At 32.0% G+C, this 16,877-nt stretch overlaps 3 protein-coding genes across 3 annotated transcripts; 1 reads left to right on the forward strand and 2 right to left on the reverse strand.

Annotated features, from left to right (window-relative positions):
• Positions 1-699: 699 nt before the first annotated feature.
• Positions 700-2,809, reverse strand: LOC139093370 (glucose dehydrogenase [FAD, quinone]-like). The gene is made up of 3 exons (XM_070644071.1): positions 2,662-2,809; positions 2,156-2,575; positions 700-2,099 (listed from the first exon to the last, which is right to left on the reverse strand). The coding sequence occupies exons 1-3, from the start codon at positions 2,783-2,785 to the stop codon at positions 967-969; spliced, it is 1,677 nt and encodes a 558-aa protein (XP_070500172.1). The 5' UTR covers positions 2,786-2,809; the 3' UTR covers positions 700-966.
• Positions 2,810-3,080: 271 nt separating this feature from the next.
• On the forward strand, positions 3,081-5,011 carry LOC139093253 (probable splicing factor, arginine/serine-rich 7). Its single transcript, XM_070643913.1, has 6 exons — positions 3,081-3,278; positions 3,335-3,479; positions 3,536-4,225; positions 4,287-4,394; positions 4,452-4,550; positions 4,613-5,011. Exons 1-6 carry the CDS (start codon positions 3,161-3,163, stop codon positions 4,905-4,907), a joined length of 1,455 nt encoding a protein of 484 aa, XP_070500014.1. The 5' UTR covers positions 3,081-3,160; the 3' UTR covers positions 4,908-5,011.
• A 1,526-nt stretch (positions 5,012-6,537) lies between these two features.
• tipE (temperature-induced paralytic E) lies at positions 6,538-15,884 on the reverse strand. Its single transcript, XM_070644172.1, has 2 exons — positions 13,435-15,884; positions 6,538-10,496 (listed from the first exon to the last, which is right to left on the reverse strand). The coding sequence occupies exons 1-2, from the start codon at positions 14,493-14,495 to the stop codon at positions 10,433-10,435; spliced, it is 1,125 nt and encodes a 374-aa protein (XP_070500273.1). The 5' UTR covers positions 14,496-15,884; the 3' UTR covers positions 6,538-10,432.
• Between the last annotated feature and the right edge of the window lie 993 nt (positions 15,885-16,877).

Raw genomic sequence — 16,877 nt, forward strand, 5'->3', positions numbered from 1 at the left:
CAATATTTAATAATTTTGTTCTTGAAAGTTTTAATTATTGTAAATATTTTGAAATAAAACTAACTTTTGGATATAACTTCCTTATTGACACACAAACTTTGCCCAAAATTGTGGAATATCCTAATGTCCTTCGGTAATTATCTTCCCCTAAAAATTAACAAGTCATTCAAAAAAAATAAACAAAAGAATTCCTGCAGTCCTTAACAGTCAATGGAAAAACTAACACTAACTGGACATCGCAAATGGAAATTCCATTATGCCGTTCGGAATAAGAAGTAAAATTATCGTGACTATCATTTACCTTTGATCAAATAATTTTCGCTGTCATTGCACGTGATGAATGAAAGCAAAAGGTTGTATGATAATTAATAGAATATTATTCATAATATTCAGTTTTTATCTATTTTTATTCTTTAATAAATTAAATTTTATGCCCATGGACAGTCTTCAAACATTTACTAAATTAGACTTTTATTTAAATACTTATTATTATCTAAATGACATAGAATCTCAATGGAATCTCTATAACGGAATGTTTTGGTTTAAAATACTTAATGATGCGAAAATTCCTGCTTTAAAAGATGCAAAATATTTGAAAATTAAATTTCCGTTAAAATTTTAAATTCGACAAATGATGCAAAATATTTGAAAATTAAATTTCCGTTACAATTTTAAGCTCGAAAATTCATCAAGAGATGCGAAAAAGTTTAAAAATTATATTTCTGTTACAATTTTAAATTCAATAAATTCGTTAAAATTCCTTCACAATTTTTTAAAATTTAATCAAACCTTTGGAAATTTAAATCACACCACATGTGTCATGCAACACAATCAAATCCAATCATAATTAATGACTTCATGTCCAAATATTGACATTTTACTACACACGCTCACACAAACACTTAATAAACTCACAGGAATCTTATAATCTTTAATTATTTAGCTAGAAGTCGTGTAAATAACACTTTACTCATCTGCTGCATTAATCAAATTCATTTCATATGTAAACTTATGGGCTAACATAGAAATTAATGCGTGGGGATTAGCGCTGGTTGCTTTAGGGATTATTGACCCATCCACAACATACAAATTTTTTACATTCTTAACTTGAAAATTCTTTAAAACTACGGTAGTCTTGTCATCATAATCTCCTAGCTTACAAGTGCCAATTGGATGGTACATAGTTAATGTTAAATGTCGTATGTAGCACTCCCAATATGCATCTGAATTTTCTTCATTACTTTCACAGCCTGGAAGTTTCTTTGGTATCATTTCAGCGCCAAATTTCTTCATTGGGGGTGTTTCGATGAGTTTTTGGATTATTCGAATGGCTTTGGTCATATTTTTTACATCATTTTGTGCGTCATAATAGTTTGGATTGATTAAAAGTGGATCTGAAATGTTCCTGCTTCTTAATCTCAAATATCCTCTACTCTCTGGATGTAAGATTATTGGAAGAATTGTAGCAATTGACTGGTCTAGCAATGGCTCATAATATTGGTTCCATATCTCATCTTTTATGTTGATTGCCTTCCTCAGATGCAATCCATAATCATCAGCAATGCTAATTGGTATCATAATAAAACTTATGTCTGGAATGTCACTCGAAATATTTAAATTTACAAAACCCATTGCATCAGATCCAGCAAGTGCTAAAGGACCATTTCCATTAATAAAATAGTCTATAACATTCAATGGATTATAAATGTCTTTTAATGAACATCCACCAGTCTGATTCAACAGAATCTCAATATTCGTTGTCACATGATCTTGAAGATTCTCACCAACTGGTAAGTCCTCCACAACATCGATGCGCATTTCATTTAAATGGTATTTTGGACCGATTCCAGAATGTAAAAGGATTTTTGGACTGCCCATAGTTCCAGCTGCTAGGACAATTTTCTTTCCATACACCTGATGATGCTTGCCATTCTTAATGAATTCAATTCCATTAGCTATTTTCTGATGTTCTTTAAATATCACTTTTGTGACCAGAGCATTAAGAATTGCATTTTTCGGTTCCAATATTTTTCCCCACCAATTGTAAAACTCAGTATATCTCTTTCCATATTGTTGCGTTAAATTCACATAATTGAAATCTGTAAAGAAATTAAAGATCCAGTAAGGATTTTATTACAGGACTTGATCAACTTACCATTAAATCCTAGCATTTTTCCAGCTTGAATGAATGCCTGTGATACCACAGTCTTAAAATTAGTCTCACTAACTGGAATTGACTCTTCATTCATCTCAAAATACTTGTTAGCATCTTTGGGGTCGTCAAAGAATTCAGCATAGTCAACTGAATGTCCTCGATGATAGATCATGTTATTTAATCTATGGGTTCCAGATATAATCTTCCCAGTTGGCCAGAAGCATGTGTTATCATTCATTCCTTTACATGAATTATCTTGTGGAACCGTTTCATGCTTCCAGTCATAATCAGATCGAAGCAACAATGGCTGAACAATAGGAATGTTGAACAAAAATCCAGATCCATACCCACCAGCTTCAATTAACAGTACTTTGCCTTTCAAATTTGATGCAATTACTCCGCCACTGCTTCCAGAGCCCACTAAGTAAATAAAATTAAGAAATTTTAATATTTTTAACACAAAAAATATAAATTTTCAATGAAAACTTAATTTATGCAATATTTACCAATAATGTAATCATAGATAGTATCCGCAGGTAAATCTCTGTCCATAAACACTTCAATGACATTGAGATAATGAGTGAAAAACTTAAAAGTAGCAATAATCACAAAATAAATGTAGTAATTCATTTGTTTACGTTTCTGTTGCTATTTTATGCTGTTCACGTTTTTGATTTAACGGTTTATAAAAATTTGAATTAAAGATGACTTGAAGTTGGCTGTGTATTTTAAATCAAATGTTATTTCTCCTCTATTAATTAACAAATTGAGCTATAATTAAGTCAAAGAACTATTACTAGTATTTTAAATTGCTACCTTGACTTTCATAACAGCAAGTGCTTCCATTTCCAAGATAGTATAACGGTCAAAATAATTTCAAATTTTCAAGACATTCGTGTTAATTTTGAGAAAAACGCACTATAAATTTGGATCATTATCAACTTGGAGTGAAAAAATTTAAAAACTCAATTTAATTGTATAAAAACTGACGAAGCTGCCTTAAACATGGCAGGAGGATCTTCGACGAAGGTGATACAAATCACCAATATTGCTCCTCAAGCCACAAAAGATCAAATGCAAGCTCTTTTTGGCATTCTTGGAAAAATCGAAGAAATAAGACTTTGTAAGTTGACAACAATAGTTGAAAAGCTCACAAAATCATACAAATCTTTATTCTAGATCCATCCATTCGAGATGTATCTGTGCCAGTAATCTCGAGAATCTGTTATGTGAAATTTTCAGAGAGCGGATCTGTGGCAACAGCACAGCATATGACAAATACAGTTTTCATTGACCGTGCATTAATTTGCATTCCTGTTCAAGGGTAATTGCGTCTAATTGACTCAAATGTAACCTTAATTGACATTTGTATCATTTTAGTGGAAGCATACCTGATGAATATCATGCATTAGAGATGGCTGCACAAGGTACTTTAGTACCTGGATTTGGCAATTATGGAGAATCAAAACTTCCACCAGAAGTTGTTTCTCGAACTGAAGGACAAATTCCTAATCAAGTAATCAAAACATATGACCCAAAGCTGGAAAAATACAATTTACCAGAATATCCAGCATTACCTGTGAATTATGATGATCGTAAAATTGAAGAGACTCGTCGTACTATTTTGGTTCTTAATGTTGAATCAGATTGGCGACTGGATGATTTAATTGATTTCTTTAAACGAGCAGGTGAAGTTAAGTACGCAAGATTTGCCGAGACTGATAATCGGCAAAAAATTGCAATGATAGAATTCTGTGAACAGAAAAGTGTGATTTATGCTCTGAAAATGCAAGGATCTAATTTCAATAATACATCCTTAAATCTTCATCATTCAACCCAACCAATTACCAAACCAGAAGCAAAGACAAATGAAGCAGCTCAGAAGGAAATTGAGGAAGCTATGTCAATTGTGAAAGAATGTCACAATCAAATTTCTGCTGTTATTGATCCTGCATTTGGACTATTGGCATCGAAAGAGAAAAGCTCTGTAAGTCGGACATCACGGTCAAAAAGCCGTTCCAGAAGCAGAGTTAGTCATTCTCGCTCGAAACGATCACGTAGTCGAAAACGGTAAGGGGAATTAAGTCTAAATGCAATATGTTTAAATATTAATATATTTATTTCTTTATAGTTCGTCTAGTCGCAGACATAAGAGATCCACAAGCCGCAGTCGTAAATCAAGATCTCGTACAAGAAGTCACAGTCGTCGTAGAAAACGCTCGACAAGCCGCAGAAGAAGGTAATTTAATTTATTTAATGCATACTTTATATTGACATAATATTTTTGGACATACAGATCACGTAGCCGTAGCAAGGATAGGCGTCGACGACGAGAAAAGAGATCACGCGATAGATCCAGATCGCGTCATAAAAGATCCAGCAGAAATCGTTCAAGGTAATTTGGAACATTTCATCTTCCAAATACAGCAAAAAAAATTCAATAATTCTACTTAACAGAAGTCGTGAACGCGACCGTCGATCTCGGTCTAGATCTCGTCATCGTAGTGATCGAAAGAAACGCTCGCACCGTGAAAAACGTGATGAACGTAAATTTTCAATTTCGCGTTCTAGATCAAAAAGTCTTGCTCGACATTCACCGGTACGTGAAAAGCTCTCATCAAAAATATCTCGTCGTTCACCAGATAGAAAGTTGAAGAGGATCTCGGAAATAAGGGATTATGATGCTGAGGAAAAAATTGGAACTGACGATAATGGATGTGAAAAATCGGATAATATGGACATTTCTCCATAAACTTGCTATTCTTTTTCTATATTCATGATTGATAATTTTATGCTTAATATTCAATCCAATTCAATAAAATATCTTCAGAACTTTTTGTGAATTGTGTCCTCAAATCTTAGCTTTTTATTTGAGGTATTGATAATTGGCAAACGGCAAGCTTCACGTGCTGCTTAAGTGAGTTCATGGGCCACAATTGATCTGTACAATTCTATTAATTCCTTAATTTTTAAATCTCAGAGTGCAAATTTACTGTAACTTGACTTAATTTTTGAGGTCGAGCATGTCTTGTTGTGCCTATAACTAAAGTTGGGTAATTAATTCTATATTTTTGTAGACGAGATGGTTTAGTAGAGCCATATATTAAGGTTGGTCTATTTTGCCTAATCTTCTCCGGTTTGACAGAAGTAATATAAATAATTGGCAACGGAGGTGGACAAATTTTCTTCCATACAGCAATTTTGAATACCACTGGATGGTGATGAAATAATTTAAAGCAAATAGGTTTTATGGGCTTCTTCGTTGTTGTTGTAATCATGGGAGTTGGTGTGGTTATATATATCACGGTCGGCGGAACGGTGGTGGTAGTAGCTAAAAATAAAAATTTGGTGAATTATCAATGTTGATTTAGTATTATCTTTCAGAGTCCACATACTAGTGGTGGTCGTCGTCGTTGTTGTAGTTGTTGTTGTTGCTGAAATTTAGAAATTAATTTTAGTTTAATTTGAAAGTGTCAATAGCTGAAAGAACTTACTAGTTGTAGTCGTTGTTGTAGTTGTCGTCGGTGTCGTTGTGGTACGGAAAGTTCCACCTTTGAAGTTATAATAAATATTTATGTTAAAACGGTCATTTGAGATTTGAATAATATTTATTGTACATAGTTGAAATCCCCTTTTTCATTTAAAAGTTCAGTCTGTTTTTGAACTCCGAAGAATAAACATTTATTTATAAATCCGTAAGGAAGTCGTTTTAATTAAACTACATTAACCACAATGACATAAAAATGGAAAAGTCTACTAGATTCCACATAAAATAAAAGTCGATTCAAAAGTAAAAATCCATATCTGCGTGTTATCCGCATTTTAAGGCTAATGACACTTTAACGAGTTAGAACTCGTCCCTTAATGGCACAATGCAGACTATTTTTATAATTCAGATGATAATATTGCCGCAGAGTACCGCTCGGGTACTCGAAGTAATCAGGCTTAGACCTCAGGCGCGCTACACCTTCCAATAGCTCCCTTAATGCAGCATAACATACTTCACAACCCCTCCTCGAACTTATACTCACCTTCCAAAGTGATAATTGGAAAAGGCGTCGTAGGAATCAAGCACTTTAGTTTCCACTCTTCTGGTGCTATCCAGGGAAATAAAAATAATTTAAGACACAACCCGTGTAGCTTCATACTCAATACTAACGAGACAATTGTAATTGAGAACTGAAACAGATGAATTTCAATTAAAAATGCAGCAGAGCATGGTGCACTCTCATTAATGAACTTTCTCTTATGGGTTACATAATACAATCGGTGAAATGTTCTGTCTACATACATACATTGTAATGACAACAAGAGAATGAAAAGTCATTGGAACAAATTTTTTTAATTTCAATTAAAGCTTTTATTTTTATTATTTTGTTCATTTTCATTTAAATTTTTCCTTCTTTAGGTATAATAATTCTCTTTTTTTTTTAAGAACAAAAACAGGTAGGCAAGGCAGAAATCCATCATGAATTTATAATGTAATTGTGTAGAAAATTTTACAGTTTATGGTAATGCAATCGGAAAATTTCATTTTCTTTTTTTTTCTTTTGTTTGATGAAAATTTTAAAAGCTATTATTTTTCAACGTAATATACTTTTTATCAATGCATTTCTGCAAAACAAATACGCTATTTTGGTATCACTATGACTGAATGGCTGATTATAGATTTGTCAATTTAGTCAACTAGTTAATTGCTATGTTGCAGAGCTCGAAGTCGACTCTAATAGGCCTGATGTCTTGAATTTGACAAATTTTCGAACGATTCTTGACAATATCCAGAGATTATCTCGGTATGGCCTTGAGGATCCATAGTCGACTTGACTTGACTTATCCATAGAGTCGACTTCGAGCTCTGCTATGTAAAATGGAATGAAATTTGTCTGACATTTTTAAAATTTATTAAGAATATATTGTAATAAGGTAAGCGGGGTCAGTTATCTTTAGGGAGTTCTGTTATCAATAATCTTATAATTGCTTGATGCGCCCTCCTGATTATGTTTGTCTTCAGGGCAACTTCGCTTCTTACCGTTCATACGGCAACGCATTGATACTCTAGTAAACATGGTGTGATGAAACTTCTACCGAACAAAAGCCGCTGTAATGTCCTGATGTTGGATTTCGATTCATTTACATAATAATAATGGCTCAAGATCCGATAACAGGACATCATGATGACACTGCTATATTGCATATAGGTGCAGTTTAGAGGATAACCGATGACAACCTATTGATAACGACCCTGCCTTAAATCCTTAAGAACTCATCATTGTGATTATGCTCTACATATGATGAGAGCTGTTGTAAAAAAGCTAACAAATTTTCAAAGAACTTCTAATATTTTTTCCAAGTTTGAAACTTAATTGACCGAATGAGGAATGAATAACTTTAATTTAAAATACAATTGTCAATGAATAAAATCTGATCACTTTTGCTTTTTTTTAAACTTTAACTTTCTATATAGATTCCTTTACTGATTCTGACAGACAAAAATGCGCACTAGTTATCCTCAAGTGGATTCTTTTGAACATTTCTTTTAATCATTCGTCATGGAGTCATCCATCATTTACATTTTTATCCTATCTAATTATACATTATTATTTTTGGACTTTAACTTTTTTTTTTTTGTTAATTAAGTATCTTATTGCACATAATTAATTAATTTTGAATTTGAGCTTTTTCTCTGTAAATCATCTGATTCGGAAAAAAGGGAAAAATTTGCTTCAATTTTTTATTTATTTTGTTTTTTATCAACGCTTGAGCGCTTTTTCCATTATATTCTTATTTTATGTTTTGTTCGCTGAAATTTTGAAGCCATTACTTATTATTATTCTATGCAAATATTATGTAGATTTTTGCTCTATTCCAATAATGTTTCTCATTTTTTTTTTGTTTATGAATCACGAGTAAGTAACAACAGGGGATAAGAATAGATAGAGTAGTTAGAATTGTGAATGAGTTATGTATATGTATCATCGTGTGTTTTATGTGTGTCATGTGAAAGTCCATAAGCATTATTATCAATTCTCTATGGTATTATCAAAATTTATGTACTCTTTCTCACATAAGTGATGCTTTTTTTTGCGATTATAAAACTTTTTGAATTTATTAGTTGAACTTTTTGATATAAAATAAAGTTTTGGAAATTTAAGTTGCTCAACATTCTGAACGAGGATGCTATGATACAACTTTAATGCCTTTTTGAATGTTTTCAGACATAATTCAAGTGAAATATGATAGTTAATGTCTGTTTATCTCAATAAAATTTGAAATATTTACTAGGATTTTCTGTTTTTCTTTTTAAATTGACATAGTTATTGGTGGAAATCCTATTTTTGTTTTGTAAGAATCACCAGAATTGAATCGAAGATTCAAAATAAGCTTAAGAAAATGTCAACTGTCGTTTAATATTCAAATTATATTTGCAAATACTATTAGTTGATTCTCCCCTTTCATAGTTGTTGACCCCTTCATATAAATATTTTAGTCTGTTTACTATCTTCAAACAATAAACATCTTACTTGAATTTGTAAGAAAGTTCTTTAATTATACTTATTTGAAAAGCTCGAAGTCAATTTGAAGTTTGTATGGAGTCTAGTCGACATATTCATACAAAATCCAGGACAACTTCGAGCTTTACTTATTTGTAAATAAACATTGTTGTTCTGTCTCTTGTAACTTGTCTGTCAATTCCCCTTACTAACTGAAACCATCCATATGTTCAACATTGTAGTTCCTTAGGAATTGTTATACAATATTCAGTAACACTTGAAGACAATTTCGGTTACATGGTTTCATCTGTTCATAGACACCTCCAAAAATAAATCCAATTCATATAAAATTCAAAACTCAAAAAGCATCTCCCCGTATGAGAAAAAGCACATCCATATGATATTGTTAAACTACAAACAGGCTTTATTTCCATTTAGGAATCTGTCATCAATCTAAACTCGACGAAATTCTCACTTCAATCTTTCAACAATTTAATTTTTTATTCATTTCTCTATATTTCTATCGCCTTGATTCATATCCAACACATATCCTACAGAATGGAAAACTTTTTGCGGAATATTTTGTATTTAATTGAATTTTGGTCACTTAATTCAATAAAAATTGCATTATGAGAGCGGAAATGAAATTTTTTTAAATGAGGAACGAGAAATTTTCCTCTAATATGATTGGAAATGCTCTTTATTGCATATTTTACCATAATACCAATTCGAAAAATGCAATTTATTTAACACATAATAATAATTTTTGTTTTTTTGTTGAACGACGAATGGAAATAATTTATTGATTTTTATGAACAACATAAATCCTATCCCCAAGTGAAATTTAAAAATAGCGGTAACCATAAAGCAAATTTCTGATTAAAAACTTGAATGATTGAAACTTGTTGCATTAAAATGCGATATTTGTGCTCAAAAAATATTTTTCAAACTTTTTTTATCAACAAATTCGTCATATTGTAATTTTTTTGATAGCTTCTAAGGGGGGAAATTGTTTATTTTGGCTTGGAAATTCGAGGACAGGAGTGCTGGAATACGAAGACTAGTTTTATCACAAATGCTTTTATGTCAATTTTTGGAACTTATTAAAGTATATTTCGCGCCTTTTTCAAAGGATGTGAAACTATGATTTTTGCTATAATTAAGGGAAGTTACTATAAATTTGCTATACAAATTTAAATTTTAGAAATCAGTTAAAAAACAATTTTTTTTTTCATTCATCACAGCAAAGCTTTTGTCGAACTTTTAAGCCAAATTAAGTCAATTTACCCCTTTTTCGAATAATTTCATAGAGTTTTGTCATTGCCTAAAATTTGAGAATAACGACTTTTTTTTAAAAAAATTTTCCTTTTTGGCTTCAATTTGCTTCCAAACCTAATTTCAGTAATTTTTCTTTTAAAATTTTTCTTTAAATTGTGAAAATTCAAAAAAGATGCTTCATATTAATTAATGTATGTAGTTGCTTTTATTTGCACGCTTACGATCTAATATTTACTAAAATTTTGTCAAAAATGACATGCTGTCGAAGCTTCATTGCTGCTTTTTTAACGATTTTTTAATAATTTTTTCTTCCATTTTTTTCTTCTTTCGAATTTGTTAATCCTTAATTGTAGCTACACGTCTTAGAATACGCCAGTCCTTTTTTAGAAGAAAATACTCTCATTCACATACATGCTATATGACGAGATGCGACGCGCAAAAGAAAAAAAAAACTTTTTATGTACTTAGTACGCGCTCAATTTTTGTTCAGCATTCTCATTTTTATGAATTATACTGCAGCAATCGATCCTTGTGGCGTTGTTATGCTTGTCAACATTGTCTTTGCCATATTGCTGAAACGATATTATTAAAATTAGTTCTCTTTATTTGATTAATTAACGTTTCTTTCTTCTTGTTCAAATTTACATTTGGCAACACCCATAAATAGTGTTCATTTGTCATGTAATTGTTATTGTTTCTTGGATAGCTTTCAATTTTTTTTTTTGTTTTTTCCAAAAGAAAACTTTCAGGTATGAGTTGAGTTTCATGTAATTTATGTAATATTCATCAAGGGGTGTTTACTTGATAGTATCATAAAATTGAGAATTGGAGCCAATTGAGGAAATTGGATGGATTTCAATAAATACAATTATATTCGATTAGTGTTATTTTGGAATAACAAAACGATTTAGATAGATGGGACAATTGTAAATTATTAATACGAACACTTTTAAATGGGATTCTTAGCCTTTAACTATTTAGATCCACAGCTGTAGAAGGCTTTTCGGGGCTAATAATTGTTTAACGAGCGTAACCGCGCCAGAACTCTGCACTCAGTTGACCTACAGTTTATCAAGTTATCAGAACCACTCATTTGATCACATCACTGTCTTCAGTTTACAAAAAAAGGCTCTGAGTTGGTTCTGAGCTGCATTTCTGTTACATATGATTTGAAAAAGGGCAAGCTCTACTACTGAGTCTTAAATCCATGATTGCAGGGGTATTGCCAAACGATTCCACCATCGAGCCACTTCTACTCAGTATTTACAATCCAATTTAAAATCAAACTTCAAATTTCAAGACAGAAACTTATCCTTCTCGGTATCACATATTGGATATTCATATATTCTTATGAAAATACGTGAGAAAATCAGCTTTATTTATGAATCACACAGTATCATTCTATAGATAAGAAATCATTTAGGTAAGTTACGTAACTCTTAAAACCATGACAATTTTGAATCCTCTCTGCAGTGAACAAAATGTGAACGTGCAAGTTTCAAAGCTTGTGTTTAATGAAACAAAAGCCTAACTCTCTTTTGCTAAAAATATAATACTAGACAGACATCCACATTTCAATAAAAAATCTTATGTAACTCAAATATCATAACATGATACTTGAATACCGAGCGAAACACGACAGGAAATCTAATTTTTGCCATCAATTGATCTAAAAGCAGCAATCACTGTGACGTCATACCACATTTTTGATTACAATAATGTACAGAGCTTGCAAGTGGTTCGGAATCCACTATAAACTGCAGGTCTAAAAGTGCATTACTAAAGATTATTAGTCGCGGTTCCTCCCAAGTGCCTCCAGCTCATAAAGCTTGACTACATATAGTTACATAACAGTACCATAGTCATCTATCTTGTGCTACTCGGGCATATTTATCACATTTTAATATTATCATCATGAGAATAATTCTCAATTCCTTGTTATCCCCTTGTTATTTACTAAAAATTGATGATATCGTGCCAAATCTATCTGCCAATATGATAATGAAAATGTTATTGTCAAAAATTGAATTCAGATTGAAACACGAGCCAGAAGCTTTTGTAGAATTGATTGTCTTACAAATTGAATTTGTATGAAAAGTTCACCAAAAAAATAAGCAGTAATATCGTCACAGTTCTGCATTATAAATTTACTCATGCTTATTACCTAACAAAAAAAAAGCGTCAAATCTCATTAAAAACTTAGCAAACTGACCTAAAAGAAATGCTACCGTCAACTTTGAATATAAATTAGTCCTACTGAAAGCTATTATATCCACTTGGTTACCATAAAGCTTTAAATTTTTGATTAGAATGTACGTGGCACTGTCAGTGATCTAGAACTTTAAGTTGAATGGAATTCAATAAAGATGGGCGATGTAAATTCATTGACATTGAGCAGTCATAAAAACAATTATTAAAGAACATCAATAAAGGAACAGCAATATCATGAAAATGAATTTATCATTAATTTTTTAAAAACTAAAATGAGAGCTGTCTACGTCTTCTGACTCTAATATATTATATCCAACTATATCTAGCTATTGATTATTCTTTATTTGGCTGAATTATTGAATGAATGAGAAAGTTTCTTTTCTTTCTTTTATTCATTTTTAGTTTCATGCTATCGACATTTTTTTTCCGATGACGTGAAGAATGAAAGTTTATGAGTTGTGTTATGTACGTATGATGAAACCGCTTTCACCCCTCGAGAACGGCTTCTTGTTTTCCTCTTCCTCTCTGTGTTTTTTATATCTAGGTTGTACATTAGGAATGTTTATTGGAAATTTAGGATTTTTAGAATCCTTTTAAGTATTGAAAACTGAGGTTTTAGGTATCCTGTGTACATTGTGTCATGCTCCCTAATAACCTCAGTTAGATTAGTGGTAGAAGCATGCGATCGGAAATCCGGATGAATGACCACAAATTTGATCAATTTAATGCTACGTGACACTAGTTATGTTCGTTATTGTAAGCAATTATATGGGAAATAGTCATATTGTCGATACTACAGATCTTTAGTAGGAATCGAACCTACGACCTTAACCATAGAAGTTCTTAGGTTTCATGTATTTGGTATAAGACACTGAACCCTTAGTCTCGTTCTAGCATATATATCCACATATAGCTCTATGCTATTCAACTAAGCTTTTAATGCTCGAAGTCGAATCTGAACGAGAACTTTACTAGTCGTACATATGAGAATCATAGAAATAAATGGCACAACAGAACAGCGATTACAGTTCCACTTTCATCTCAAAATTTAAGAATGTCCTTAATTCAATTCAAGTCCATTCCACTCAAAAGATGAAAAGCCAAATACATGTTCAACTCTAAGAATGTCAGTAGCATTTTTATAGCATCACGTAACATCCAAACAACCCCATACATTATTGCTTATTTTTTACATTCTCAAAACAAGGCAGAAACAAGTGAATGATGATGAATAAATTGTTGTTGGACGTCAAAATATAAAAAAGTGGAAGAAAGAAACGTCAAGAAGAAGTCACTTACCCTTGATTTGACTCGGAATGAGATAATATAAGGCCTCCTTCTAAACTTTCTCTTGACATTTCATCAGCCATCTTGACTTTAAGCTGATGTCCAAATGAGTTTGCTTCCGCTGCTGAATTTGGAGTGAGGGAATTGCCATTTGGTATTTGTCCATTCTCTGTGCTCTCCTTATTTATACTTCTTTCAGTATCATCCTCATTTCCATCAATTCCTGGATTTCCTTCCTCGATTATATCATCATCAGCTATTTCCTCAGCATTCTTATCCAACGGTTCATTTTCCTCATCCTCATTATAAATTTTAAAGTAAGCGAATGTTAAATATATAACGGAAATGATGAATGACGGAATTGGTATTGCCATTGCAAGTACTAAGTGAAGCGTATTTTTGCTCATATCTAAATGTGAAACAACTAAACGTGGATCAACTCTTGAATAATAGCATGAGAAGTTTGATCCCTCGTTTTGGTAATATCTATTCCAAACAGTACAATTTAAAAATGGTGGATATCCGCAGCCCTTAACATTTGGATAAAGTCGAGCTCGTCTATAATAATATTCAGAGGTATTGGGCATTAAACCTTCAGTAGGTTCACCATAATCACTCGATCCGCCTGTATCACCAGACTCATCCATTTCATTTGGTGTTTCATTACCATCAACATACTCATAATCGTGTGTCGAACGTCGTCGTCGCTGTTGATCCTTTTTCTTCGGTTCAGGTGGCGTTGATGGATCCATAACAGTTTCGTTGTACGGATTTGTTCCATTTGGAAAAATTTTATAGTTTACATAAATTTGCGTGCATTGATAAACATCACGTGTACAACCCTCACGACATGAAGTCCATGTACAATTCTTCGTTCCAGCCCTTACTATTGCTTCATCTGTAAAGCATTGAGCTCGATTTTCATCAAATTCCATAAAAATTGTCTGAAATGCTGGCTCAATAACAAATGGTACGAGAAAAAGAAATGAGAATAAACTAAATGTACCCAAAAGCACGAAGAAGGCAGTCGTATAGAAGAGTAGTTTTTGCTTAAGTGTACGTTCTTCATTCATCACGTTAAGATATAAAGTTGAAAGGAAAGAGAAATCACAAAATCAATTATTGTGGGGAGGGATGTAAATCCTTAATAGCCTGCTCCCTTCTTATCGTTACGAGCAGATCAAGAGAGACAACAGACAGCCTTTCACCTTAATAATAGTAATGATCCACAACAAGATGCATGCATGAGGTACTTATATAGTATATGTATATATATATTATTTTGTTAAAACATTATTATCCACATTCATATATGAAAATTGCCTTCCGTTTGATGATTGTCGCACTAATGATGACTTCAAATTTCTATGTTAATTTTAATTCAACAAACTCGCAAACTATCCGCGGTCACAGACACATAAACAAACAATGCACATACACACACACGATTTCTGTTCTAGTTCGCAAAAATATTCTTTTGTTTCATGACAATTGGCAACGTTGGCGACTGCTACTTTACGCTTTTATATAACATGAATGTCCTTTTTTAAAGTTTAATATTTAATGATTATGTGTGTTATGCATATAATTTTCGAGCGAATAACAAGCTTTGTTCTGTGTTTAAAGCAAAGAAACTTTAATATTTCCTTTATGCTTTTATGCTCACTGGCAGTTCCACTCACTTTTTATATATATATATTTTTTTTTTCGCTTTATGTATATTTAGAAGGTTCTTTTGCAGTGGATGGCTTATAAAATAACTTTTTTATCGATTACTTTTTGTGTGCGGCTTTTATTCTTATACATTATATATATGTATGTATGATTCCCTCCCGACATGTAGAGGATATAGAACGGCGGCAATAGTATTTTCTTTATACTTTATAATTTAGCACTTTGCAATTAAAATTTATCAAATTTTATTTCACTTATGTCTATTCACTTTTTGTTCTTCTTATGCCTGACTATGACTCATAATCCATTTGATGAGCTTGAGAATTTTTTGCAATTCTGAATGCCTTTCATAATCGTATGGACTCTTCCTTTTTTCACCATTTAATGTCAAGTGATGTTTCAATGTCAAATGGATAATTCATTCACATCCAATTCCTTTATTTATTTTTTTTTACTACAATATTATCAATTTATGTGATAGTAAACGTATCTTTTGTGCTTACTGTCCAACTTATATTGCATATTATATTATTTTTATTCACTTTTCTAGTTTTTCCAATAAGCAAATTTTTTTCTAGGTCTGATTTTTTTTTCTTTCTTTTCTTTTTTCTTCCTTACTACTGAACTTTATATCCTATTTTAACATAATATTCCTGTTTTTATGTAACGATGTGTTGTGGTTATTAACTGATATTGAACTTATTGCATCTCCTTTGATGTTAATTTAATTTATTTTGTTATTTTCTTCCTTTCCGTAACAAAAAACTTCTTTTTTTTTAAGGAATAACTTTTTGTTTCAGCAAAGGGTAAAAAATTTCTGTTCCACATTTGCCAGTTATTTAGGAAAAGTAACGTAATGTCCTTACCGCGCATGCTTAGTAAAAAATTCTCTCTGCGGAATTGAGAGAGCTTTTTGTATTTGCAACATGATTAAAGAAATGAATCATTGTGGGGTGGAAATGGAAAAGCTTGGAGGAAAATGTGGAAGTATACTTTTGTGGCTTATTGGGTAGCTTGAAGGAATGATCACAAAAATTTTATTTCGAAGTCTGCAGCTACAAATTTATTAATGAAATCGATACCTTAGGCGAATTGTAGACTACAATGCACCTGAATACGTTTCAGGGAAAGAAGAGGGAAGAGGGAAGGAGCTAGGACTAGGGTTCACCCAAGTTACATGCGCATGCATTGACATTGCCCAAGAACTCAACCCCTCCTACTCCCTTCAAAAACTTACTGGTTATGTCCATTTGTGGTATGTGTCGTACGTAATGCTCTTAGGGGGTCATTAGGAGAGTGCTGTGTTGTAGAAATTTTGTTAAGGCGTTACGTAATAAGTGAATGGTCCCTATCCACGTCTACCGAAGTAGGAAGAGATACACTATGCGCCTACATTAAAGTTATTGACCTTGAATAATCCAACTCCTCTTGCATAACATTATTGTATTCCAATTTCTATGAATATAAAGCATATGCTGAAGTTCAATATTTTTCCTTCCTGAAGTGCACATTATTATGCATTATTTCACTTCACTTCATGTTCAATGCTGAAAATCAAACGCGATTTTATTGCAGTGTTAAGTTATGGAAAAATTAAATGACGAAAGCAGTCGATTAAAAAGCCATAAATCCCATGAGAAAAATGAAATAAGTAAGAAATTGCAAGCATGACACCCACAAATTGAAGCTTGAACTAATGAGCGAATTGAATGGGATAACAAGTAGATTTATAAGCGATTGATTGAAAAATTGCGAAAAAAATTTGTTATTCTTAACTTTTT

This window comes from Chironomus tepperi, unplaced genomic scaffold, assembly GCF_022539635.2.
Source record: "Chironomus tepperi strain 1889 unplaced genomic scaffold, CSIRO-AGI_Ctep_v1 contig_335, whole genome shotgun sequence".
In the NCBI taxonomy this organism is placed as follows: Eukaryota; Metazoa; Arthropoda; class Insecta; order Diptera; family Chironomidae; genus Chironomus; species Chironomus tepperi.

Excerpts from the sequence above, each read along its gene's own strand:
- LOC139093370 (XM_070644071.1), bottom strand. The coding sequence starts at position 2,785 with ATGAATTACTACATTTATTTTGTGATTATTGCTACTTTTAAGTTTTTC. Across the intron at positions 2,576-2,661 it reads TATCTATGATTACATTATTG|TGGGCTCTGGAAGCAGTGGC; the intron begins GTAAATATTGCA and ends TTATTTACTTAG. Across the intron at positions 2,100-2,155 it reads AAAAATGCTAGGATTTAATG|ATTTCAATTATGTGAATTTA; the intron begins GTAAGTTGATCA and ends ATTTCTTTACAG.
- LOC139093253 (XM_070643913.1), top strand. The coding sequence starts at position 3,161 with ATGGCAGGAGGATCTTCGACGAAGGTGATACAAATCACCAATATTGCT. Across the intron at positions 3,279-3,334 it reads AATCGAAGAAATAAGACTTT|ATCCATCCATTCGAGATGTA; the intron begins GTAAGTTGACAA and ends TCTTTATTCTAG. Across the intron at positions 3,480-3,535 it reads ATTTGCATTCCTGTTCAAGG|TGGAAGCATACCTGATGAAT; the intron begins GTAATTGCGTCT and ends GTATCATTTTAG.
- tipE (XM_070644172.1), bottom strand. The coding sequence starts at position 14,495 with ATGAATGAAGAACGTACACTTAAGCAAAAACTACTCTTCTATACGACT. Across the intron at positions 10,497-13,434 it reads CATTCCGAGTCAAATCAAGG|CAATATGGCAAAGACAATGT; the intron begins GTAAGTGACTTC and ends ATATCGTTTCAG.